Raw genomic sequence first — 25081 nt, forward strand, 5'->3', positions numbered from 1 at the left:
GGCATTTATTCTAGAATCACAGAACCAGAACCGAAAGGGGCTTCAGAAACCATCTAGTCCACTCCTCTCATTTTTGCAGGAGAGGGACTGGGGGCTCAGAGAGGTTAAGCATCTGTGATGGGATCACCCAGCATTTTGAGGCAGAACTGTGTTTTCTGACTGCAGACGGATGACTTTTCTCCCCTGGGTGGGTGGGGCTGGGGGTGGTTGTGTCTGTGTGTGCAAAAGCTTCAGGTGTGAGCTGCGTGAGAGATTACATGTGTCTCTGGATCGGTAAGTGCCTATGTGTGTCAGTGTGTCACCGAGCGCGAGTGTGTCTCGGGTGAGCCCTGTGTGAGCGTGTCCCCATCTGTCTCGGAGACGCAATGGAATGCAGGGGAGAAGCGTGCCTGGGGGAGTCACGATGATGCCTGACTGCCACTCTTGGCTCTGCCTCCGATTCTCCATGTGACCTTGAGTGGTCACTTCCCTGCCCTGGGCCTCAGTTTCCTGAAATGTAACATGAGCCCCGGGTCCTCCTGGACTGTGTGACCCAGTGTGTGAGGCATTGACTCAGGAACCAACTCGGTCTCTGTCTCGTCCCCGGCAGAGCTTTCCAGGTTGGTGACTTGTGTCAGGGCCTGGGTGGGCTTGGGGACCTTGAACCCATCACCCTCCTGGAGCCCTGTCCTTGGTATCCTCGCTAACAGCCCTCCTTTTCTCTCTCTCTCTGCCTTGCCCCTTCCTGAACCTTGCTGCCTGTAGAGGAACACACCATGGAAGGTGAGTGATGCCTTTCGGTCACTGGGGTGGCGGATTTGTCGTCGTGGGGTCCTGTGTGAGGGGGTGTCGCTGGCCATCTCAGGGCTCCCTCCCCTGCCCATGTTTGGGGCTCCTGGGGGAAGGATGTCTGGGTGGACTCTTGGCTGCCTCGGCCCCACCTCTGGCCCATTTGTTCCCTCTTTACTGGTTTGCTGGGGAGAACTGCCAGGCGGAGGGCAGGCCCTTCCACTTGCCCATCTTCAATGCCAGTCTGCCCACTGGCCTTTCTTCTTCCTTAGGGAGGAGAAGGGGAGCCGGGTGGAGAGATGGGGCTGGAGGATTCTGAAGTGCCCAGAAGTGAGTGAGGAGCTTAGCAAGGCCGTGCTGCCAGGGGCTGGGGGCCGTGCTTGGGTAGAATCCGCTCTGGGGTCTGGAGAGCACAGACAGGGTGTGGGGGGCCGGGTCCCAGGGTCAGGCGGTGTGGGTGGGGGCAGCTTCTCTGCTCTGACAGATACTTGCAGGCCCCTAGCCCCTGTCCCAAGGCTGGTAGGTAGGGGTGATCTGCTTCTTCCTTCCCGAGGCCGAGGGCAGGGCGGGGACCTGCCTCTCTTTGGGGTCTCTCTGTCCATTCTTTCCTTGTCTTCTATTTCGTTTGCCTTTTCTCTCTCTCCGGTTTTAGTCTTTGCCTCTCTTTTTCTCCAGGGCTGGGTCCCTGGACCTCTTTGTCTCTGTCCTTCCCCAGGCTCTCGCTGGGCTCCTGTGCTTCTCTGAACCCTCCCCTCTCACTTTGGATTTCCCTATTTCTTTTCCTCCTCCGGGGAATAGGTCAGGGAGAGGGAAGACTGGGTGGGATGGTACAGGCCTGGAGGCTGGGCTGCAGGCGAGCTCACACAGCCGCCGCAGAGAAGGCAGGCAGCGGGGTGGGCGGGTGACGGGATCCCAGTCACCAAACCTGCCGCAGGTTCTCTTCCTCGAGAAGTGGGAGTGGGGGGACACAGGCAGCCCCACACTGGGAGCTCCCGGGACCGGGCCCTGCCCTGGATGCAGAAGTCCTGGGGAAGAAAGAAGATGAGGGGCCCTGGGCCTCAGTGTGGGGCTGGAATCCATTTTTCCTGTGGTGTCCACAGCTTGGCTTGTCTTTCTCTCTGATGTCTCTTCTACTTGGGTGTCCTCAGGTCCCCTGGTCCCAGCGGGCAGGCACCCATGTGTGTGTGTGTGTGTGTGTGTGTGTGTATCTGTGTGCACATGCTCATGTGGCTCTGCTGCTCTGTTGTCTGTGCGCCTTTGTGCACGCCTGTACATAGATGCTTGTGTACGTGTGTCTGAGTGTGCCTGGAGGGGTGTGCCATCATCGCGTCCTCTGTGGCGCGGCCCACATCTCTGTGTGCTCCGTCAGAGAGTCTGCATCTGTGTCTGCATCTGTCCTGTCCGTGTCTGCATCTCTGTGTGTCAGTGTTTACCTCGGTGTGTGTGTGAGAGAGTCTCCGTGTCTGGTGGACGCAGCCTTCTGAGGGCTGCAGATAAGATTTAGTGCTGATGTGACTTTTACTTGCTCTTGATGTCATGTCTCCTCCGGAACAAAGGGAGAGATGGAGGGAGGGAGAGAGAGAGATAAAAGGGTGGAGGGAGGACTTGGGGGGAGGGAGGAGGGGGCGGATAGACAGGAGGAAGGAGAGAGGGTAAATAGAGGCGGAAAGAGGAAGGAGGGGCAGAAATGAGAGAAATGGGGAGGGGGAAGCAGCCGGGAGGAGAAGACCGGCAGGAGGGCTGCAGGGGGAGGAGGTGACCCGGGGCTGGAGGGGAGAGAGAAGAGAATAGTTCTTTACCAAACAAGTAGGATAGAGGGACAAGAAGGGAAGCTAGGCTTTGGGAACAAGTGGGGAATGAGACCTGTGGATGCCACCTAGCCCTTTCTTGGGGGCACCTGGTGGCCCGCTGGTTTGGATGTGGCATTATGTGTGCTTGCGTGTCAGTGGCTGTGCAGGGGTGTGTGTGAGTCTGTGTGTGTACACACCTAGGGATGTTATGCATCTTTGTGTCTCTCTGTGACATGTCTGCTTGTGTGTCTCTCAGTCTTGTCCCTTATACTGTCTTCCCTCTTTTGATGCACGTCCTCCCTGGGATTTTGGTAGGAAAGGAAAGGGATGAGACTGAGACCTGGGAGGTGGGTTTGGAAGGTGGTAGCTTCACGGGGGTGGGCTGGGGGCCTCCTCTGTGGCACTACGCTCTGGACTCTGCAGTTCCCCCTTCAGGTCTCTGAGTCCTCCATGCCTCCATCCTCTTTTCCCATCCCTCCACGCTGTGCCTCAGGCCTAGCTTAGTCCCAGGAACCCAGCCATTCTGCTCCCCAGCCCCCTGCCATGCATCTCCTTTTGGGGATTTCGGTTGCCTGCCTCCTTTCCCCCTAGCCTCTTGTAGCGGGGAGAGAAGACCCAAAGCAGCCAGATAAAGAGCCCTAAGAAAGGACCTTTGGTGATGTCATCCGTCACTGCCAGCCTCTTCTCCAGTGGTGGGAGGAGGGGCTGATGCCACAGGTGGACATAGGGAGTGACATACTGAGGGAGGCTGGGACATGAGGAGGGAGCAGAGATTTCAGGCCAGGTGAGAAGGCAGACTTTAGGGAGAGCCCTCAAGCCAGGCTGGGCTGAGCCGTAGGTAGACAGGGCAGGGAACGAGCCTCCCCTTCACCAAGATGGCTGGTGCTGTCACGCCTGAGGGAACTGAGCAGCTGGTTGCCGTGGTGACAGAGGGAGAGTACGCATGCTAATAAGGCTGGCTAGGAGCTGGGCAGTGGAAGGGTCTTCGAGGGGAGAGATGCCACTTCCCCTCCACCCCCAGCAGTGGTATAGGCCTGTGGGGAACAGAGGCTGGGTTCACAGGGCACCCAGCTCCTGGGCCTAAATTTCCACCAGGAAGAGTTGGATGAGGGGTTAGGGCCCTGAGTCTGGGTCCTGGATTTAGGGGGTTTGGAAGAAGATGCTGGTAGTTCTTGGGGAAAGAATTGGTGGGGGGCATTCAGAGCAAGGCATAAGACTCAGTCCAAGTGCTTGGGTCCCCTTCTGTTTTGTGGATAAATTCTGTGTCTTTCCAAGAGCTGTTCTGTCCTGAGGCAGCCCTTAGCAGCCGTGGCCTCCTCCCCGAGCTGGCCTCAGCCCCAGAGGTGGGGAGAGACCAATGCTGCCGGAGAGATGAGAAGGGGACAGTGTAAACCATCTGCCCACAGGATCCAGGCCTTTGGCCCCTGGCCATGCCCTTCCTGGCCTCCTCCCTGCCTTTCCTCCTGGAACCCAAGCCTCCTGGCCCTCAGCCTCGTTCCAGAGACACCTGGAGCTCTTTACCCTTGAGACTTCCATCCTGCCCCTTGCTTTGTACCCCTGGGGCCCAGATCTCATTGCCACTGTGCTGGGATGGTTTCCAAGGGCGATGTGGTCCTGAAGGGCTGTTCCTTCCCTACCCTCTTGGCCAGACACCACGGGTGCAGGGAAGGCGAGAGAGGGCTGAGATCTGGTGGTGCTGGCTGGCCATCTCGGGGAGCCCTGGGGTCTCAGCCCAGCTGTGTGGCCAGCCTCTCCGGGAGAGCACTGTCCTTGGCTGGTGCTCTCTGGGGACTGGGGAACCGGTCCAGTGGGCCAGGGTCTCTCTCCCTAAGGCTGAGGGGGGCCCTGGGTCAGGGCTACCAGGCTCTCTCAAGGGGTCAAGGTAACCCAGAGAAAAATCCCAGCCAATCTTGCTCTCAGTCTTGGGTATAGGGCTTCTGTTGTCCATTTTCAAAATTCAACTTTTAGGTCATCTCAGAGAGGGTGTGGCCACAGAAAGGGGGTCCGTAGAGTGATTTTGACCTCTCAGAGACCCCAGCCTCCTGCCCGTGGGTCTTGGCTGTCCTCTTCCGTCCTTGCTGTCTGAGAGTGCTGGCCCTAGTCTCCCAGTCCTCCTTGTGGAAGGATCCAAGCCCCCCGTCTTGACTCCAGCATTTCCCTAGATTCTGCTTTCTTGAAACTACCTGCTTCTGCTCTAACTTTGTCCTCTCGAACCCCAGTTTCCTCATAGAACCTAGGTGTGCAGGGTGCCTGCTCTCTACACGGAGGCTGTTGGGGGCCAGCTGGGAGGGTTGGAACTGGACAAAGCCGCTTTGGTGGGGGGTTCCTGCTAGGCCCAGGCTCCCCCGCCCCCATCTTCTCCTTCTCTGCCAGGCCCCCGGGGTACTGGGATCGGTGTAGGGGGGTTGGAGGTCCCCCTTGCCCGCTCAATCCCACGCTAACAGGACACTCTCTCTCTCTCCAGGTGGCTTTGATTTTTGTGTCGTGTTTTATTTTCTCCTCCATCCGAATTGTTTTTCTCGTTGACCGTTTTTTTTTCTCTCCGCCTCTCGGAAGAAAAAAAAAACGAAAAAAAGAAAAAGGAAAAAGCAGCCCTCTGAGCCTCATGCTTCTCCTCCTTTTCCTTTTTTTTTTCCGGCAAGAAGAAAAAAAAGAAACCAAAATCTCCTCTCCCCTGCAGTGACTCCCTGCCCTGCTCCTTCCTCTGGCTCTGCCTGTACCCCCTCACCCTCTCTGGTGCCCCCTTCTCTCTCTCTCTCTCTCCCCTCTCGTGCCCTCCACCCTCTGTTTCGGCATCGGGGGCCCGTTCCTCAGCTTCTGGGCCGGGGGCTCTCCTCCGATGTCTGTCACAAGTTAAAAAGGGTTTTTAAATTGTGGCAGCAAAAAGCTTTTTTCTCCCCTCTCTCTGGCTGATTTTGATGACTCGTGTTTTCTTTCCCTTTTTCTTTCTTTTTTCTTCTTTTTTTTTTTCCTTTCTTTCTTTCTCTCCTTCCCCTTTCCAAGGTCCGGCTCACCTGACGTTAAACAGCGAAGGTATGGTTTGAAGTTCCGGTTTGGATTGAATTGGATTGCATTGCCCCCGACCTGCGTCTGGATTTTCTGTCCCACCCCTGTTCCCCTTTGCCCTCGTCCACCTGTCCCGCCTCCTTCCTGCCCTTCCTGCCCCCTTCCTCTGCCATGTCTTTATTTTGTTGGGGGCGCGGGGCTGGGGGCGGGGGGCTTGTCCCTGTCTGTGCTCTCCCCTCTCCCACCTCCCCTGACATGCTCCATCCGCCCTCATCTCGCCTTGGTTTCTGACATCAAGAGATGTTTGAACTCCTGCCGTTGTCTCCAGCCACCTTTTTGCGTTTTCCTGGTAGTGTATCTTGCTTTTTTTTCTTTCTCATGGTGGTGTTTTCTTTCCTTCCGCTCATTCTGTTCATTCTTTCTTTTCTATGAATCCAAATGAAAAGAGAAAAGCATGGGCTGGAGAAAGAGGCTTTTAGGCGGCCTCCTTCCCCTCCCGCTGTGCTGTGGGATGCCCTTCTCTCCACAATGGGTGTGAAGAGTGGAAAGGGGGGGGCGCATGGAGGTGTAGGACACCCCATTTCCACAGCTGGCCCACGTATGCCTTCACCCTTGTGTCTTTTGAACATCTCTTGACCCTATCTGACAGATGAGGACATTTAGGCCCAGAGAGATGAAGTGACTTGCTAGTGATTACACAGCCTTTAATTGGTGGTGCCGTGGGGACTAGTCATCTATTTTTAGCATCCCTTCCACCAAGTCCCTACCATCTAAAAACCCTGGTGTTGGGCCGGCCCCGTGGCTTAGCGGTTAAGTGCGCGTGCTCTGCTACTGGCAGCCCGGGTTCGGATCCCGGGTGCGCACCGACACACCGCTTGTCCGGCCATGCTGAGGCCGCGTCCCACATACAGCAACTAGAAGGATGTACAACTATGACATACAACTATCTACTGGGGCTTTGGGGGAAAAAAAAAAGGAGGAGGATTGGCAATAGATGTTAGCTCAGAGCCGGTCTTCCTTAGCAAAAACAGGAGGATTAGCATGGATGTTAGCTCAGGGCTGATCTTCCTCACAAAAATAAATAAATAAATAAATAAAAAATAAAAACCCTGGTGTTAAGCAAACCTGGAGGCAGAGCCCAAGAGTCCTGACTGTGGTCCCCCCAGCTCTGACCTCTCCCAGGCCTCCCTGTCATTGACTCTCTCGAGCCCCCCTGCCCAGGGCTGTCCTCTGTGGGGGCTCATCTTCCATAGCGACAGGGTGGTGTCCTTAGCCTGTAGGCAGGCTGGAGACTGGGCTGCAGGGAGAGACTCAGATCTGGAATTTGGGATGGATTTAGGTTTGGGGAGGTAGGGGCCTCAGATTCTCGCAGGGATGTGAAATTATGGCAAGAAATGTAGGGAAAGAGGAAGTCCCAAGTGGGGAGTCAGGACCCCGTTGGTCCACTCGCATCCTTCTTGCCTCTCAGTGCCTGGTTCTGGGGGTGCTGGCTGTGGCTCACCTTTGTCATAGACGAAAGCCCGAAGGATCCAGAAAGGTCCACAGCTCAGGTGTTATTCCAGCTTTACTTCTGGGGACTTGGGACTGGGGTGGGAGTAGGGCCCATATAGGGAATTTTAAGCTCCATTCTTGAGTTTCCCTCATCCTGAAACCATCCTGGGGGGTCTAGCAAAAGGTGTGGGTGCCTGGGAGCCAGGCGCTGAGTGCAAAAGGTCACTGGCAGGAGTGGGTAGAGAACTCAAGGTGGCCTGGAGCCCAGACGTGGTAACACGTGCCTTTGGAGAGGAGGCCTGGGTGCTGATGGGCTGCGTGGTGGGGAGTGGGGGTCATCCCTGAGAAAGGGCTTCCCCACAAATATATGGGCTCCAGCCAGGCAGGACTTCCCAGCCCTTCTGAAGGCACAATAGAGGGACAAAGAACAAGCAGAAACCATGGCCCTGCCCCCAGGAAGCCCCACAGTGTAACTGGCAAAGAGGTGGACAAAGGTGACATTAAGAACACTTGCTGTAGAAAATGAACCAGGTGTAGACGGAGACTCAGCTTTGCCTCGAGGATAGGCAGTGCTCAGAAGGGGGGTTTGGTGTGTGAATTGGGGAGGTTTTGGAGGAGGGGTGCCTGTGTCAGGCTTTGGAAGGAGTTGAAGAGCATGAACTCTGACCCAGCAGAGAGGGTGTGAGCAAAGAGGCAGAGAGGGGAGGGAGAGTGAGCGAGGGGCTAGAATTGAGGGCTCAGTTGCCTCCAGGTCCTGAGGGCTGGCCTGTTTGCATGTCGTCAGCAGAAGGGGCTCCTAACCCAGCAGTGAGGCTTCTGCTCCTCCACCCCAGTCTCCCCACCCCCGGGCAAAGGGCAGAAGTCAGTGGTCGTGAGTCCGATGGGGTCTGTGGGGCCGATGGCCCTTGGTTTGTCAATGGGCTCTTACCCTAGAGGCCCCGAAGCAAGTGAGTCCCCAGAGCAGCACCCACCCCCCCACCTCTACCTCCAAGCAGGACCTCCGCCCTGCAGAGGGCCCTCCGTCACCTCAAGGCTGGGGTGGGACTGTCTGGGTAGCCCCCTGTGCCTGACTCCCCAATTCTGCTTCTCCAGTAGGGTCCTTACTGTTCTCCGAGGGGGGGGCCGGGAGAGGAGGAGCCAGCGATGTGCACCAGCCAACAAAAGGTCAGTGACCCCACGGTCCCCAGAGAGCCCAGCCCTCACCCTCTGCAGGCTAACCGCCCTTCCCGGGGGAGCTGAGTCAGCAAAGGTGTGCCCTTGTGCCCCGTCTGAGGCCCAAGGGGACTGGTGGCCCGATGATCTCTGTGTAGAACATAGATGTCTGTTGTGGCGGTTGTTCAGACCCATCCCTGGAAAGCGACTGGGCAGCAGATACCCCCCCATTTAACCATCAAATTCTGGTTCGGAGATGTGGCATTTATAGTGTACCGCATGCATCAACCACCCTTCGTGGAGGCGCTCATTGCCCTTGGTTTACAGATGGGCAAACTGAGACTTGCTAAAGCCCCAGAGGCCAGCATGCGGCCCTTCAGCCTGTCTCAGGACTGTAGGTTTTAAGCTCCTTTTCCGCACTGAGGCTGCCTCTCTTAAGAGAATCTCCTTCCCGTAGTTCCCAGGGCAGTTTCACACCCTCCAGGAGCTCCGGTGTGTGCCAAGCACTAGGGCTATCGAGTCCCGTCTGCATTCTTTAGTACGTGCTGTTCTGTCCGCATGGAAGTCCGCCATCCTTGCCCTCTTCCCCCGCTATTTGGTGTGTCTTTCAGCTGACTCTTGCAAAAGCAGCCAGGCCAGCCACACTGGAAATCTTCCCTGAGCTCCCCAGGCAAACCCAGACACTCCTCTGCGTTCCCTCTGTCTACACATCCATTATATCCCTGGTCACACTGCATCATACTGTCACTTTACCTGTTGGCCTCCCGCACTAGACGGAGCTCCCTGAGGACAGTGATTCGGTATTTCCATTGTATCCCCCAGTGCTTTACACAGTGCCCGGCTCATACGTAGGTGTGTGCTCAGCACGTTTATTTTAAATGGGTGAATGGTCTCTGTTCTCAGGGGACTCATTGACGTTCTAACAAATAACTACAATAAAGCGTGGCACATGCAAAGTACATGAAAAGTGCAGACTTCATCCAGAGGAGTTAGCTTCTTCGTTGATCTAGAGAGATGCAGCACACACGCAGAAAGTTATGTACCAGTACGAGAGTCGTTTATGTGTGAAATGGTTTACAGTGTGCGAAGCCACCCCCCATCTGTTCTCTTTCTAGATACCCACAGCAACCTGTGAGGTAGGCTGATGGTTAGCATCTCTGTCCGGGGGAGAAAGCTGGGGCTTAGAGATGTTGCCTCTCGGCCAAGGTCACAAAGCTGGTGTAAGAGCCAGCATCAGTGCCCAGGTCTTCTTTCTCACATCACACTTCCTCTCAAGGGAGCAGTACAAGATGTTACTAGGCAGTAAGTGCCAAATGAGCAGAACAGACAGCTGTAGTGCTTGAGAGTAGGGAGGGGCTGGGGGGGGGCACTGGAGCACTTCCCAGAGGAGGGCTTGGGGCTGGGCCTGGAGAGGAGGCAGCTGCTCTGTCCCTCACGGCTCTTAGACATCCAGGAGCACAACTGGCTTCTAGCCACAGTTAGGTTGACTGGGGACCCTCTGGGGCTCCACACTCCCTGACTGTGGGAGATAAACAAAGATCAGCGATTACCCCGCTTCCTGTGCCAGGGGCCATCAGGAGCTGTAATTGCTGTTCGAGAGCTGCTGGGAGTTGTAGTTTCCGGGTTCTCCCCGAGGCGAGATGGGGCAGAGCGCCCCCCTGGTGCTTCAGGTCTTGCTCCTCCCAGATCTGGTTTGTCCTCCTCTGAGCGCCCTTGGCAGGGCAGCCCCCACCTCCTTACCCTGACAGAGTCCCCCCACCAATCCCTTCAGGCCCTGCTGCTCTCTTCCCCACTCAGGTTCTGTCTCTGTCCTTCCCACCAGCCTTGGGTTTTCTTGTTCACATTCGCTCATCTCTTCTCTATCTCTCTCCTTAAATTCCTTCAGGCTCCCTCTGGCTGCTCCGAGCCTCTTTCCACCTCTGGGCCTGTCTGGGTCTCTGGCAGCAGTGGGAGGTGGAGACTGTGCAGACTCCAGCTCCACAATGGCTGGTTCTGCCTCGGGGGAGTGGAAGGATGGCTCCTTTTTCCACCTCGCCTTGGCAGCCGTGGTCCAGCCCTGGACCCGCCTCTCTCCTTTTCACTGGCCTCTTTTGTTCTGCCCCAATCACTTTTTCACGTGGTTGCCTTATTCTTTCCTTTCTTTCTGTTTGACTCTCCCTTTAATGACATTTTCTTTGACCGCAGTGAAGGTGAGGGAGTGGGAGGGGAGGCCCGGCTTCTGGGAGGGACTCATACGTGTGGCAAACCCAAGGTCAAACATGTTCCCTTTTCTGGTCCTTGAGCCCCCCGGCTCTGCCAGTGCCTGGGCAGCGGGCCTGGTTGCTGTGGAAACAGTAAGGCCCCGAGAAAGCCTTAGCTTCCCTTCCCCAGAGGTCCGTGTCCCCTTTTCCTTGCTGGCCCTCTTCCCATCACCCTTACCTGTCCCCTGCTGCTTGTTCCTTGTCTTTGTCCGGATTGTTTCACGCCATTGCCTCTCGGTCCCTCACTGATCTGACCTATCTCCATTTCCCTTCTGTCCCTGATGGCCCATCTTTCTCCTCTGCAGGGCCTCCCTCTGTTCCTCCCCCCCTTCCCCTCTTGTCTCTGCTTGACCCCTCCCCTTTGTTTTCTGGCCCTCTCCACTGGAGCCCTAGGTAGGCGGAGGGGGTTCTAATTGTCCTGATGTTGCCCATGCCCCTGCCAGCCTCGCTGCCCTGTGGCCTCAGGAAACCGGGCCTTGCCAGCTGCAGTGAGTGGGTGCCAGGCTCTGGGACAGCAGCTGGTGCCTTGGCATCCGGAGGCAGCGAGGACAGAGTCTATGGGCAGCCTGCCCGGAGGGAGAGAAGCGGAGCTGTTGTGTGCAGGGGAGGGGCATCCGCAGAAAATGCACCCAGAGAGCTGCCACTTCCACACGTGGCGCCTGCTGCTGTGGCCTGGCCCACAGGAGGGCAGGTGCCTTCTGAGGGCCGTACGTGTGCCCCGGCGTTGTGCCCTGCTCCTTCCCGGGCCTGGGGGCCTATACTGCACTCCATAAAGGCCTTGTGAGTTGCCCCCATCAACTCTGTGAGGTGGGCGGGACAAGCTGTTGTGCCCCCGTTTGCTGGGGAGGAGAAGCCAGTCACTGTCAGAGTCCAGGTCCTCTGCTCTCCCCTGCCTCCACTTCTGCTTCTCTCCCCTCTTCTGGGCTCTGGCTTGTGAAGGTTTGGGGCTGGGACCCCAACTTCCCTCCACTGAGCCTGTGTCTCTCACTTGTCACCCACTTACAGAGTGCTAAATATCCCTAAGCCTCTCCCAGTCATTTTTGCTTCTGCTTAAAACGTGCCAGTGGAAGGAGCCCTGTGCCAGGGGCTTACACGCATGCACACGCACACACGCATGAGGGCCAGGCCTGCCCTTGCACTCTTGCCCCTGGCCACCTGCCTGGCACACAGGAGACCCACGCCTGCCCTCTGGGGCCCCTCAGAGGCTCTCCGCCCAGGGCCCTTCTGTGCTGTCCTCGCAGGTTGGAGTAGGAAGCTGGGGGTGGGGGTGGTAGCTGGCATGATGGCCACCGTGTAAGCCCCGCCCAATGGCCCCTGCTCCCTGGTGCATATTTCTGTCCCCTGCATTGCCTTCCCATGTGTCTTACCCCTGCCTCCCTGACCCCCCCCGCTTCCCCATTCTCCTCCTCTGCTCAGGGCTGCGCAACAGGCCTACTAGTCCCATGCCCCATGGTGAGGCCTGAAACTGTCCCCCGACACTGAGAGTGGCCGTCACTGGAGAAGAGGCAGGAGAGGGAGGTGGGCTGCGCTCAGGAGACCCTTGGCGCCCCAGCCATAGGGGGGCACCCCCAGGGAGAAGTCAGGTGGAGCCTCTTGTTTCTCTTCCATGTCCCTTTGTTGGGGGGTGGCCGATGGAGGGCTGGTGGGGCAGGAGACAGTGACAATGGCTGCTTTGTCTGGTCCTGTGGCAGCCTAATTGTCAGCTGTCAGTGTGAGAGCCACTTAGCAGCCTCTTGCTTTGGAAATGGACATGGGGGATGTTGACTTCTCACAGAGGAGACGGCAGGGTCCAGAGAGGAGGGTGGATGGGCCGGGGGAGGGAGGAGGGCCTAAAGCTTGCGGTTGGGGCCGTGGGGCTCCGGGTGCCCAGTACCCGCGCCTGGGTTGCTGGAGGGGCAGAGGGGCGTCTGGCGAGCCCCGCCGCACTCAGCCTTCTCCCGTTTCCCCACACTGCCACGTCCAGGCAAGGAGGAGTTTGTGGCGACCTTCAAAGGCAATGAGTTCTTCTGCTACGACCTGTCCCATAACCCGATTCAGAGCAGCACGGACGAGATCACGCTGGCCTTCCGCACCCTGCAGCGCAACGGGCTCATGCTGCACACTGGCAAGTCGGCCGACTACGTCAACCTGTCCCTCAAGTCCGGGGCCGTCTGGCTGGTCATCAACCTGGGCTCGGGAGCCTTCGAGGCCCTTGTGGAACCCGTCAACGGCAAGTTCAACGACAACGCCTGGCACGACGTCCGGGTCACCCGAAACCTGCGCCAGGTAGGGGGAGCAAGAAGGCCAGGGGCAGCTGCGTCTGGGGCAGAATGGGAGTGGAGAGAGGGCCGCCTGGGGTGTGGGTGCGGGGCATCAGGGCTGGGCAGCAAGGTGTGGTTCTGGGGAAGATCGAGGCTTGGGCTGTGAGGGTCCAGGAGTGCGGCAGCAGCTGGCAGGCTTCGAGGACCAGGGAGCCGAGCAGGGAGGAGGCTGCGAGCTGCCCAGCGCAGCAGCCTCGGGGAAGGGAAAGGGCTGGGCTCACACTGGTGGCAGTCGCTGGGGTTTCGAGACCTGGGGATAAGAAATCGAGTGATCTGGCAGGAGGGCGATTTGGGAGATGGGAGGAATGAGATAGAGCACCTGGGGTGCTGTGGGTTGTGGACAGTGGCCTGGTGGAGCAGCTGTGGGTGTCCTGACACTAAAGCAGAGAGGCACAAAGGAGAGCCTGAGGCATGTGTGGGGACAGGATGTGGCCTGCCCTTGGATGGGGCCTTTCTAGGGCAGAGGCAGGGATGGGGTCAGAGCAAGGTGGAGGCATAGCAGGTGCATGAGGGAGAGCAGGACTGGAGATGGTGCTTGGTCCCGCCTCTCCTCTGGGCAGCACACTCCCTTCTCTTTTCCCTTCCCATCCCTCCAAAGGAGCCCAGGAGTCCCAGCAGTCCATGGTTATCTTAGCTCCTAGGCCAGCACGTGTGGGAGCGCAGAGGAGACTCTTGGGTCGGCCCTGCAGGCAGGACAAGGCTCTTCTCAGTGTCCCTTCAGCTCCTGCTCCCAGTTTCATCCCCCTGGAGAGGTGCCGACGCTTCTGGGCCTCGCCTCTGTCCTCTTAGTAGTGACCTCTTCGCCTCTCACAAGGCCCAGGGTGACTGTGGGAGGTGAGACCATCTCTCTGGCTAGGCCTCTGCTTGACAGCACCCCCCACAGCTTGTTTCCTGCCCAAAGACATTCCCGCCTCAAGCAGGGGCCAAGCCAGACCCTTCTTCAAGAGCTGTGCGTGCTTGATGGCTCCTGTCTCCACCTCCTGACCCCTTTCCCTGCTCACTCGGTGCCCAGGTGCCCAGGCTTCTGCTGTCCTTTTCTCTCGGCTCCATCGCTTTCTCTTGTAGCTGGTGGCAGGAAGCCCTTCCAGCTCCCCCTCCTGCAGGCTAAGAGCACAGGCACGGGAACATCCCTGCCCTGGGAGGCGCGCTCTCTGCTGGTCTGCAGCCCTTCTCTTACTAGCTATCTTCTGTACTTGCTGGTTCTAGTCGTGTGGTGGCCAACCTGCCGTTGTTTCTCCTCTTCGTCATCATCCTCGTCATCCTCCTTCTCCTCCCCTTCCTCTCACTGAAAGGCTCATCAGTGGGGGTCGGGATCTGGTTGACCTGTTCCTACCTGTTCTTCAACACCGTCCGTTGGGTGGTGATCTGATGGGGAAGCTTCCTTATTCAGTGCCTCCCTCAACCTGTGACTAATCCTCCTGCTCTTTCCTGAGCCTGCTGCTACCTGTGGGTTCCCACCCATGCGCCTGGTCTTAGTGCCCCCTGTGCTCTGGGGAGTGGCGTGCTTGGTGGGAGGACTCTCCTCAGAGCAGTGCCCCTTTTCATGTCACATTGTTCTCTGACCCGGTTGGAGGGCTGGCCTGTGTTGTCGCCACTGTCTGAGCAAACCTGACTGTGTCATGTACATTTGTCATACTTTTAGGTGCCACACACATTTTACTGGGGGTGGAGAGCTGCCTTCGGTGCTTCTTGCTGGTTTTCCCTCCCCAGGACCAGTGCTGTCACCTGATACTGCCTTTGGCAACGTGCTGCAAGCCCAGAGTCCTTATCCATGGGCCGGTGGTCAACAATGTATTGTGCATCCACACTGGTTACAGAGGGAAAAGCGACATGTCCCTGCCCGCCTAGCCCTTCAGGTCTTGAGGAGTCAGAATCTAAGAGCCATGCAAGTGCCAACCAGGCAGCAGAAACCTAAAATGTTCTAGAACTGAAGAGACACTGAGAGGAGGGATAAGCCTGTGGCTAGGGAGGTGGGAAAGCCACACAGAGGGCGTGAGGCGGGGCCTCGGCAGCACCCGTGTAGACTGTGTCTCACGGTAGCCTCTTTTGGGGGTCCTGGAGTTGTAGGTCCAGGCTGGCAACTGATGGAAACCACTTCCTCCTGGCCTGTTCTGCCAGATGGGTCAGAGCAGGGTCAGGTCATGTTGACCCGAATGCAGGCCTTCGGGGCCAAAGAGAGTGTCCGCTTAAAGACTTTGAAAGAGAGCCTCTTTCGAAAGGGTTTCTGGAGGGATTTATTGACTCCGGTCCACGTCCCCTAAACGTCATCGTGACCGTCAGGGGGAAGGTCAGCCTCAGGGCTGTGCCCTGGATTCATTGCCCTTGCTCAAGGCCAAGTCCATCCTCACTAGGCCCTTTGAGTGCCTGTCTTTCAGGACTTCTAAGAATAATTTATTGGGTCCTGTTGTCCCTAGAGCAGTGGTTCTCAACTGAGGGCAGTGTGCCCCCTCAGGAGACGTTTGGCAATGTCTGGAGACATTGTGGGTTGCCACAACTCAGGGGAGGGCGGTACTGGCATCTAGTGGGGAGAGACCAAGATGCTGCTAAACACCCCACAATGCACAGGGCAGCCCCACAGCAAAGAATTTTCTGGCCCACATGGGGGTAGTGCCGAGATGGAGAAACTCTGCTCAAACAAGTTTATACAGGGTCCAGATGACCTCCTGCGATTGGAAAAATCCTTTTGTGACCTGAGGGGTGATGGGTTTGGGGGGGTAGTTTGAGCCAGTATCCTGTCTCCCCAGGTTTTGTGGGCCAGAAGCAAGGATGGGAGGTAAGGTAAGAAATGACAGCTGCCTCTGCCTTGCAGGGTAGATGGCCAGGATCTGAGAACACCAGATTCCACACTGTTTTCCCCAAGTGGTTAGAATGGCCGGGGAATCTGCCTCCTGGGGCAGGCCTGCCCCAGAAGGAGCACTGAGCGGGGGGCTCCCTTCCCTTGGCCTCTGCAGCAGTGGGAGTGGGTCAAGAGGCCAGCTCCAAAGACTGGAAGAAGGTGGAATATTCCCCCTTCCCCTGAACTAGATAATTGTCCCTGGAATCATCAAGAGGCCCTTAGAACATAGCAGTTAGGACTGGAGGAGGCCTGACTGAGATGACACCTTGCTCTCTCCTTCCTCTCCCTTCGAGCCCAGTCTTGAGGCCACTGTGACCGGAGGTGTCTCTTGGGAGACTCTCTGCAGGAATGATTACTTTGGAGGACTCCCCAGGCCTATTTTAATCCTGGGCCCGCTCTCCTCCCACCACCATGCAAGCTGAGTGCAAACCCGTTTCATCGTTAGCCAGCACCAGATTGGGAAGACAAGCTGGCTACCGAAATATCAAGTGGTGTTTCCTCCTGCCATGCTCCCATGATGCTGCTCGTCAGTGTGGAGATTTTCAGGAACTCCGCCGACCCCAAGGAGGGAGTCCCCCAAGGATGGGGTCCATCAGGCCCTTGGGGCTCCCTCCCCCACTTCCTCTCTGCCACATCTCCCACCGTCTTAGGGCCTAACCGTGCTGCTCTGTGTCCCCCATCTCCACCGCCTTCCCTGGCTCCCTGCTTTGTTCCCAGGGTTCTCCCACAGACACCACCGTTCACCCTCCTTTCTGCCAGGTGAAATCCTAGAGCTGGGGTTTGAGTTAGACAGACTGGGTTCAAATCCCAGCTCTGCCACTATCTCCAATGTCTTGAGGCAAGTTATGTAACCTCTGAGCTTAGCTCCTCCTGGGCAAAGTGGGAGGAGCCTCGATGGCTACCTGAGGTGGGGCCTTAAAGCCTTGTGCCTGGCGCCACAGGAGCGCGAGGGGCTCGCTGCTACCCTTTTCCTTCGGGGTTCTTTTTTTTTTTTTCAATCCCTCAGGCCTAACATAACGTGCCACCTTCGTCATAGAGCCTTCCTTGACCTCCCACCCCCAGCCAGTCTCCCTTCTTTGCTGTGTTCTAGTCCTATCAGCACATTCCATCTGTGTGGTCAATATTTGTGCTCGTTTCTTTTCTCTGCTTCTAGGTGGTAAGCTCCTTGAGGGCTGAATACCAGCAACTATTGAATGTTTTTAGTTGTTATTCTGGTGGTTTTTCTGGTTCATTGAAGCCAATCGGTGAGCTTTTGGACACGAGGACCCAGCAGATCTACTTCATACAAACATTGAATGACCTCTTGTCCTCTAGGAAAAACTCTTTGCTTTATGAGGCCAGGAGAAAGCCTCTCCCACCCCCTCCTCTGAATTTTCTCAGGACCGCGTCCCTTTTTTACAGCAGTTCTCTGATGACACTGTCATATCCCTCCTCACCAGCCCCTGAGTTCAAGGTTTTCTTTTCTCTTTTGTATCTGACCTCATTTTCATAACAATCCTGTGAAGTGGGAGATATTCCCATTTTATTGATGAGGAAATCAAGACTCAGCAGGTTTAAGAACTTGCCCAAGGTTATCCAGACAGGAGTGGTAGAGTTGGAAGTCTGTCTGACATTGAAGCCACTCGTTTCTCTGCCTCCCAGAGAGGGCCTGGTGGTTGTCATTGGTGCAAAATGCAAAGGCGGCTGTAGTTTGTCTTGTGGTTCTGCCATTCTTGGATATTCCCAAATCTCAAAACCATCTGAATGTTCTGCTTGTTTCTCTGAAAACGGGCCCCTCTAATCTCTGAGTGGAGTGGGCTCCTCTTTTCTCTGTGCTGAGCTTCGCTTGCTCAAGCTCTGCAGAGATTGCCTTCATGCAGATTTCTGTGATTTGTGTGTATAATCCTCCTCTTGGCTTTCCTGAGGGACTAGAAATGCACTCAGAGTTCAAGGTGGAGATGGCAGTGTGTTACACTGGATATAATGACTGACCTGTCCCCTTGATGACTTGATGCCCTCCTCCCTCATCGTGTCCTGTCACTCTTGTGCTCCTGGACTTCCAGAAGCCCTCGAGCTGTTTCTGTGAGTGGAGAAAAGCCATCATGGTTCATTTGTTAGTCTGAAGCCTCAGGCTTCCAGATCTCTGCATTTGGGAAGACGTGAGTTCCCATGTCCCCCTTCCCTGTGCTGGGTCGCAGGCCACCAGGCATGGGTTCAAGTGGAAGCTCCACTCTATTTATTTGGCCACAATTGCCCCCTCGGCCGTGATCACAATGGCCTGGGTCCTGGACCAATAATCCCTAGGTCTAGAGGGGCCCCCTCTCACCCACTCCAACCTTGCCAATTTTCAGAGGAAGCCTGGCTGTCTTGACACATTAGTGGGAGGCCCAGGCTCTGAACTCACATCTCTTCCCTCTCACTCCTGTTTCTTAACTTGCTGTTCTGCTGGTTAAAAATTAAAATTGTCCATGAAAGTTGAAAACTTTGTTTTTCTTATTTTAGTCTCCACAACCAGTTCTAACTCAACAAGAGTAATAGTTGGATTTTTACCTCCAATGCCTTTTGTTTCCTGCCTTGTTCGACTAGTACAGTGGTACCAGACAACTCTTATCTTTTTTGATGCAATTAGTTTAGCCACCTTGAAGCTAATTTTTTCTTGTCCTGACTAGTTGGCCTCTTCATTTCACGACAGTCCTACAGGCCGGTAGTACTAACCCTTGTGTCCTGGGTTGTCCCCTTGCTCCCATCACTGTACCTGCGATTAGACTCTTGTCATCCTGCTAGGTAAACTGCCTCTGCATCACTAATAATTAATATTGGTTATTCAGCCCTTCTTCTAGCTGCTAAATATTGAATTCTGTTAGTTTTAATTATACAAGGCCCTTATTAATTGTCTTACTGAATTAGTCCTGTGCCCACTGGTTATAATAACGCTCTAACTAATGGATCTGTCCCTAGGATAACTCTATTTCTCATAATCACAATCTCGGGTGTGCAGTTTAGTATTTAATGGACATGATGCAATGATGTCCCTCCACCTCTGATACCCTAATGGAAGCTGCCTCAGTGCCTTTGACACCTCCTCCCCAAAGACCAGGGTAATTTTGAAGGTGATCATTGCTGCTGTCTTTAGCCACGAGAAGAGAAAATGAACTTAGAGCCACAGCAGGGTGGGGACTCTAGAGACTGGGATAGAAGCTGGCTTATAGTTTAGGGAGGAGTTAGGGATTTTAGAGGGCGGTGGGCCTCTCTGTTCCTTTTTATGGTGTGGTCTTTGGGGGAGATGAGTTTCTGGTGCTGGCTGTGGGGAGTGGAGGCTCAGGGGTCTATGGATGTGCATGGAAGGAGGCTGGGCTGCTGGGACAGCCTTACCAATTCCAGGGACTTTTAGGGGTGGTGGTGGCAGTGCTTAATGCTGGGAGGAACGGCTGCCCAGAGGAGCATAAGAGAACGGGAGTGGGGTGATGGAAGAAGCTGGGGAACTTTTTGGGAAATGTGGGCTCTGAAAAGTCAAGTTGGGCAGGAAGGAGGAGTCGGTTATGGGTGGGAGTAGGGGAGAGAGGGCGGAGGGTTTGGGATGATTAGACATAATGTGAGAGGGAGCCCTCTGCCAGCCCATGGAGGGCAAGGTTTCCTTTTCCCTGTTCTGGTGGTGACTCTCTCTCTCTTCCTTTCTCACGGAAGAGAAACAAAAAAGTAAAGAGGAGCTGCCTCTCCCCCGTGACTCCCTGGGTCTATTTGCCTATCCTCCATCCCCTGGAAAAGCAGACACCCATACCCCTTCCAATGCTCCTTGGGAACCCCTTCCCTTTGCCTCCAAATGAAGTTGCCTCTCATTCTAGCCAGTCCTGTGATTCTCTAGGGGCACTGGCCCCTCTTCTCCCAGCCTGCCAGCCAGCTGGCCCACCGCAACCAGTTAACCCATTAACTCAACATGGTCACTGGTCAGCCAATTGGCCAGCACCAACTTGCTCTTTAGCCAGTTCTCTGGAAAGCCATCTGGTTGACCAGTTAGCCAACAAACCCATCGTCCATTACCCAGTCAATAGCCCATTCCTTTCTCACACCCCTTACTCCCCTCCCTTCCTTCCCCTCAACTCCCTAACATTTCAGCTGATAGGACTTACTAATACTGCATAATTGGGTCTGCTTCTTAACCCCCTGCCTTCCCTCTCTCACCTTCTGTTGGAATACCCCGTTGCCGACTCTGTGTGTGTTACTAACACGCTTATAACCCAGGGGACCAAGGGATGGGCAGGGACAAGTGGGGCAAGGAATGAGTGAAAAACCGAACTAACCTTTCTGTCTCATCTGCGGAATGTCGGCCATCTTTAAGTCTTTGCTTTCTTGGTCCAGTTCTTTTGTTGTTTTCTTCTCTACTAACCAAAGTCTCTAACTGTTCCCCTTCTCTGCAGCCGGCTCTTCTGGGAGGTCATGGGGGGGAAGAGGAATCCAGAGGCGGGGTGGGGGAGCAACTGGGAAAAGAAGGGATTTAATTTTTGTGTGTGTTTCATTTCTCCCTCTCATTATAGTTTAATTTTCTTTAAACAAAATACTTGAGCAGAACCTAAGGTGGGAGGGTCTGAAAAAACAGCCAAATATATATGGATATATATTTTTCCTCCTTCCTTGAGTTTCACAGTTGGTCATTTTATTTTTCTTTTCTTTTCGTTCTGTTCTTTTGTTGTTGTCTTTGTTGGTTTTTGACCCCCCACCCCTCCCCATATCTCCGCTGAAGCACGCAGGGATTGGACACGCTATGGTAAACAAACTGCATTATCTGGTAGATATCACTCTAATTGTCTTACCGTTTGGTTTGCCGTGGGTTTTTTTAACTGTTCGATTCTCCCTCTTTGGTTTCCTTTCCCCGATTGGTTTTGGTTGTTTCGCTCTTCCAATTGTTTTTTGCGTCCTGGACAATCTTTAGATTTTGCTTCTCTCTCTTTGAGTTTTCCTCTTTCCCTTTTGTTTCTTTTTTGGTCCAACCTCAAATCCAAAAGACAAATGGAGATCGAGGAATTTGGCCTGTCCCTGCCCTAACCCCTGACTTCTGAATTCAGATTCCTGGCCAGAGAGACCTGGGGGCAGGCCCCACGTTCATCGGCTCTGGTTAGACCAGCCCCGATGCCAGGCTGCTTATTTCTATTGCTTTATTTTCTTCCTTTTTTCCCCCGCTCCCTCGTTTTTTCTCTTTGATTTAGTTTCTTTCTTGGTCTCCTGAAAATCCATGGAAAACACCATCCCATGACATGCTACGCTCTGCTCACTGTCAGCTCCCGGACGGGCCCCTCGAGTTGGGGGAGGAGGCTGGGGGTGACACCTCCAGTGGCAGCCAGCTGGGCAGGTTCCCCAGGGGGTGAGGGAATGGCCTTGGGAGATGCAGAGCAGCCTGGGACCAGTCCAGAGCGCTTTCAAATCATGAGTTCATATCAGTTTGGGGGCTGCCCCATGCTGGCTGCCAGGGAAGAGGTGACATCCCCTCCCTCACTTCTCAGCCCTGAGGGTTCCTGGTTCCGTCTCCCCTACATTTTGCATGGCATGAATGGTCTTTTCCCCCACCAGGGACAGCGTCCAGTCTTCCCCACTGCTCTGCTGCTCTGACTAACACTGTGTTTCACACTGTCCTCCTTCCCCTCCATCTCCTGTCCTCTCTCTGCCCCCTGCCTGCCCCGCATGGCCCTGAGGGGGTGAGAGGAGGAGGCCTGCAGGGGTGAAGTCGGGGTAGTTGTCACCAGGCTCCGCTGTTTGGGTTGGGCTCAGTCCCAGTGAGTGTTGGTGTGGGTGTCTGTGTAAACCCAGCTGGTGTGTGTTGGTGTGTGGGTGCAACTGTGTGTAAATGTTGGTGTGACATTTAGGGGGTGTTAGTGGGAGACTGTACTGTGTGTTTGAGACTCTGCTGGTGACTCTACATGTGTAAACGCTGATGTGAATGGAGGCTGCGTGACTGTGTGTGTTTGAGCCTGGATGGAGGTAGGCTGTGGGGGCCGTGACGGGCAGGAGCAGGGAAGGAGCTGAGGCTGGCCCTGTGCTCTTCGCCTCTCCTTGGAGTGTGTGCCTGCAGGCCTCGTTGTACGCCATCCCCTGGGATTCCCTCCTGTCTGCTGGGTCCTGGCTCTGCAGCAGCAGGCGGTTAGTCATCACCTATTAATAATGCAGAGTGATTGAGCACCAGGCTGGGGACCCTGCAGATGGACGTGTCTGCTCCCATGGGGCCTGTGCTGCTTGGGCAGCTGCCTGGCCTTCCCAACCTCCCAGGTCCGCGTGGCTGCCTGGCTGGCTAGGGGAGAAGCACGGTAGCTGGGGCTCCCAATCTCAGTGGCTCTCCACCTCCCCAGGAGGCTACGCCTGGCCTGTTCTGATGCTTTCGCAGGTCCATGTTTCCCTGCACCCACAGACCCGTGATAGCCCTGTCTCCGAGCTAGTGTCCATGGCCACAGCCATCCTAGCCCCTCACAATCCAAGACCTCATCTGACCACTCCCACTCAGTGTTCAAATGGAGCCAGGCAGTTCTGTTCTCCAGCTGCTGCTTCTAGGAGTCAGCTGCTGCCAACCCCTCAGCCAGGCCACTGTGTCCCTACCAGGAGCTGGGCATCCGGAACTCTTTCTTTTAGAGCTTCACTGGATGGCCAACCTGTGCCTTTGGGGACAGAAGGGAGGCAAGATAAACCCATGTGGCACACCCCAAGCACCTGGGGAATACCATCCGAGAATTAGGACCCTGCAGACCTTCCTTCTAGTCTCAATTCAGTTAAAAATTGACCCTGTGAACTGGGCTAAAGCTGTTTCCTCGTCTACCAAACGGGCTGATAACATCCCTGCCTTGCCTATTTCATGGGGTCAGTGTGAGGGTCAGGAAGGGTGATGGAAGTGAAAGCATCTGTACTCTGTAAAGGGAATTCTAATTGTATTAAGCTTTATGAAATGTTCACTGATTAGCTCCATGTTTCCAGGGCAGGGATGTTTTGTAAAGAAGTGATTCCCTTCCCATAGCACACCCTGGAGAATTCAGCATCTCTGGCCCCAGCGGAGATCCTATTACCGTCCCTTCTTAGGAATCAGTCCCAAAATAACTACATGAAATCCCAGAATGCCTCAGGAATTGGGCCTGGGGAGGAGAAGAAAAGACTGGGTGACTTGGATAAGTTGGTTAAGAATCACCCAACCCTATCTGGTTTCAGCTTGGCAAGGAAAGTTCCTGCTAAATTCTGTTTTTAAAGTCCAGCTTTCCTGCGTGAGTGTTACTGCTTGATGACCAAAGCTGGTTGCCTCTTGGCGGCCTCATAAACCTGTCCCGGGGATCAGCTCTTTCAGGCTGGAGTCGGAGAACAGGGCACCGAAAGGGAGACGGGTTCCACCTGTTCAGAAATTCCTCATCCACATTCCGGTTGGTTTTGTATATATCTTTACTGACTCATTTATATGGACTCTTTTCTTGTTACTTGATTATTTCTCCTCGGGGGAGAGAGTGGATACAGACCAAAAAGGCCAACCAGTGGAGAGATTTGGGTTAGGTGTGGTCAGGCTGATAGAAGTACTCTTGTAAAAATAATAAGAGTTCTTTGTACATCCACTGGGGGCTTTGGTTCTTCTAAATAGCGCTCACGTTTTATAACATTTAAACTCAATGAATGCCTAGATTGCAGGCAGCAGGCAGAAATTATTCCCAGTTAACAGAAGGGCAAACTGGGGCCTGGAGAAAGCCTGGGGTCACGTAGCTAGCTATCGATGAGTTCAGTGCTTTCACTTCATTGTCTCATTTGATCTTCAGAGTAAGCAAGCCTGGGAGAAGTGGGAGTGAGGGGAGCTGTGAAACCCCTTTCACAGATGAGAGTCTGAGAGGTAAAATGAGATTGTTCTGGAAAATGGTAAAGGCTAAAGTAGAGCTCAGGATTTCTGACCTGAAGTCTTTCCCCTCTCTTCCCAAACTTGATCAGATCCAGAGGTCAGGATTTGCTGTAGGACCATAACTGGTGGCTAGGTCATCTTCTTCGTGTGTCTTTCCAACTTGTTTCTCTCTTTAGCTTCTCTCCACCCCAAACAGTTGGCTAAACTTAAATACCTAACAAGGCTGCACGACCCTTCTCAGCCATCCTCCGTCCCCATCTTCATGCCCTACTCCCATCCCACTCAATCCCAAGGGGAGGCCAGGACCTTTTCCTAAACTAGTTGTTCTTAACCACCTTTGGCTCATGGATCCCTTGGAGAATTTGATAACACAGCAAGGGACTCTCACAGGGAAACGAAATGCCCATTGATGCAGTTTTGCATACAATGTCAAGGGGCTTCATGAATCCCCAAAGCCCATCCAGCCAGCCCACAAGTTAAAAACACCTGCCCTCAGTCTTATTCTGTCCTGCATAAGTTTCCCTCTCAAGGAGGTCAGTGACCCTGTGATCATAGCAGGGACCTGGGAAAGGATCTGGATGATGCCAGAGGGGTGCTTCCCCTCTTCCTCAGCCTTTCCTCCTGGGGCCTGGTGGGCATGGAGTGCCTCTGTGGGGATATTTGTGGCCAGGACCTGGTTTCACATCCTACTGGCCTGCCTAAGGGGAGACAAGCAGAGCAGAAGAGAAGTGGGGCCAGCAGAGAGGGTTGAGAGCCCACCCCACCCATGTCATAGGCTGCCCCTTGTAGGCATCTTTAGCCACCTTCCTTGCTCCTGAGGAGTGGAGTGGAGGCTGGGCACTGGGCTCCTGCATCTTCTGTGCTCCTTCCCTCTTCCCTGGCTGGGCATGGCTCCTCCAGGGCAGAGCTGTGGCTCACTCCTCCAGGCCTACTCAGTCCCCGCTCACGGCCTGGGCTGTTTGTGTTGAGTGGATTGGTGTGGGTTGGGTGCCGAGTCTCTTCTGTGTCTTGGGGTCCTAGCCATGGTCCTGAAGATGAAAAGGATGCTGCCTGGAAATGAGGTGGTCCAAACTTCCTCCCACTGCATTCAGCTGGTAGGATGTGGTGTGTGAGCAGGTGTGTCTGGGGTTGGTGATCAGTGGCGAGTGGATGTGGGGAATGAGCATCCGGGTCACCCTCTGGTAAGGAAAGTCCGAGTCTAATGTCCTTTCCCTTTCTTTCTCAACCCATAAATGTCTCTGTCCTAGTGATGGCTCCTCTCCCCTCCGTTGGAAGGAAGTTTCTCCTTCTGCACCCCAACAGCTCTTTCGCCTCCATCTCTGCTCTTCCGTCTCTCCCCCAGCCTGCATGCCTTCTCACCTGTGGCTACCTTTCTCTTGCCACTCCCACTGGGCCTGGCCTCCCCACCCTGGCTCTCTAACCCGCATGTGTCCTAGCTGCAGCGGCTGTTCTGTGTCGCATGGTCCCCCCTGCCCTCCTCCCCCGCCAGCCCCACCCCTTCCAGAAGCTGTGCGGGGGGGTTGGGGGGCAGGGGCATCACGAACCCCTGGGTGGAGGGGAACGGGGGAATTGTTCCCCTGTTTCCTGCTTTTACTAACGAACCTGCCATTTTTGTGTCTGGACTTTGATTTGTCTGAGGGAACAGTCGGGTTTACTAATCTCAGTCATTTCCC

General features: G+C 55.0%; 1 protein-coding gene across 11 annotated transcripts in view; it reads left to right on the forward strand.

The window, feature by feature from the left end:
- Positions 1 to 25081, forward strand: part of NRXN2 (neurexin 2) — a 108082-nt gene that overhangs the window by 20538 nt on the left and 62463 nt on the right. For 5 of the 11 annotated variants that reach the window (XM_058526530.1, XM_058526532.1, XM_058526522.1 and 2 more), the window contains exons 3-7: positions 745 to 762; positions 5562 to 5591; positions 8148 to 8219; positions 12411 to 12712; positions 20301 to 20324. In XM_058526530.1, coding sequence (XP_058382513.1) covers positions 745 to 762; positions 5562 to 5591; positions 8148 to 8219; positions 12411 to 12712; positions 20301 to 20324 — 446 coding nt within the window. The remainder of the gene's footprint in view (positions 1 to 744; positions 763 to 5561; positions 5592 to 8147; positions 8220 to 12410; positions 12713 to 20300; positions 20325 to 25081) is intronic. The other 6 variants (XM_058526524.1, XM_058526531.1, XM_058526535.1 and 3 more) reach the window with 3 other exon arrangements.

The sequence above is a fragment of the Diceros bicornis genome, chromosome 31 (assembly GCF_020826845.1).
Source record: "Diceros bicornis minor isolate mBicDic1 chromosome 31, mDicBic1.mat.cur, whole genome shotgun sequence".
NCBI lineage: Eukaryota > Metazoa > Chordata > Mammalia > Perissodactyla > Rhinocerotidae > Diceros > Diceros bicornis.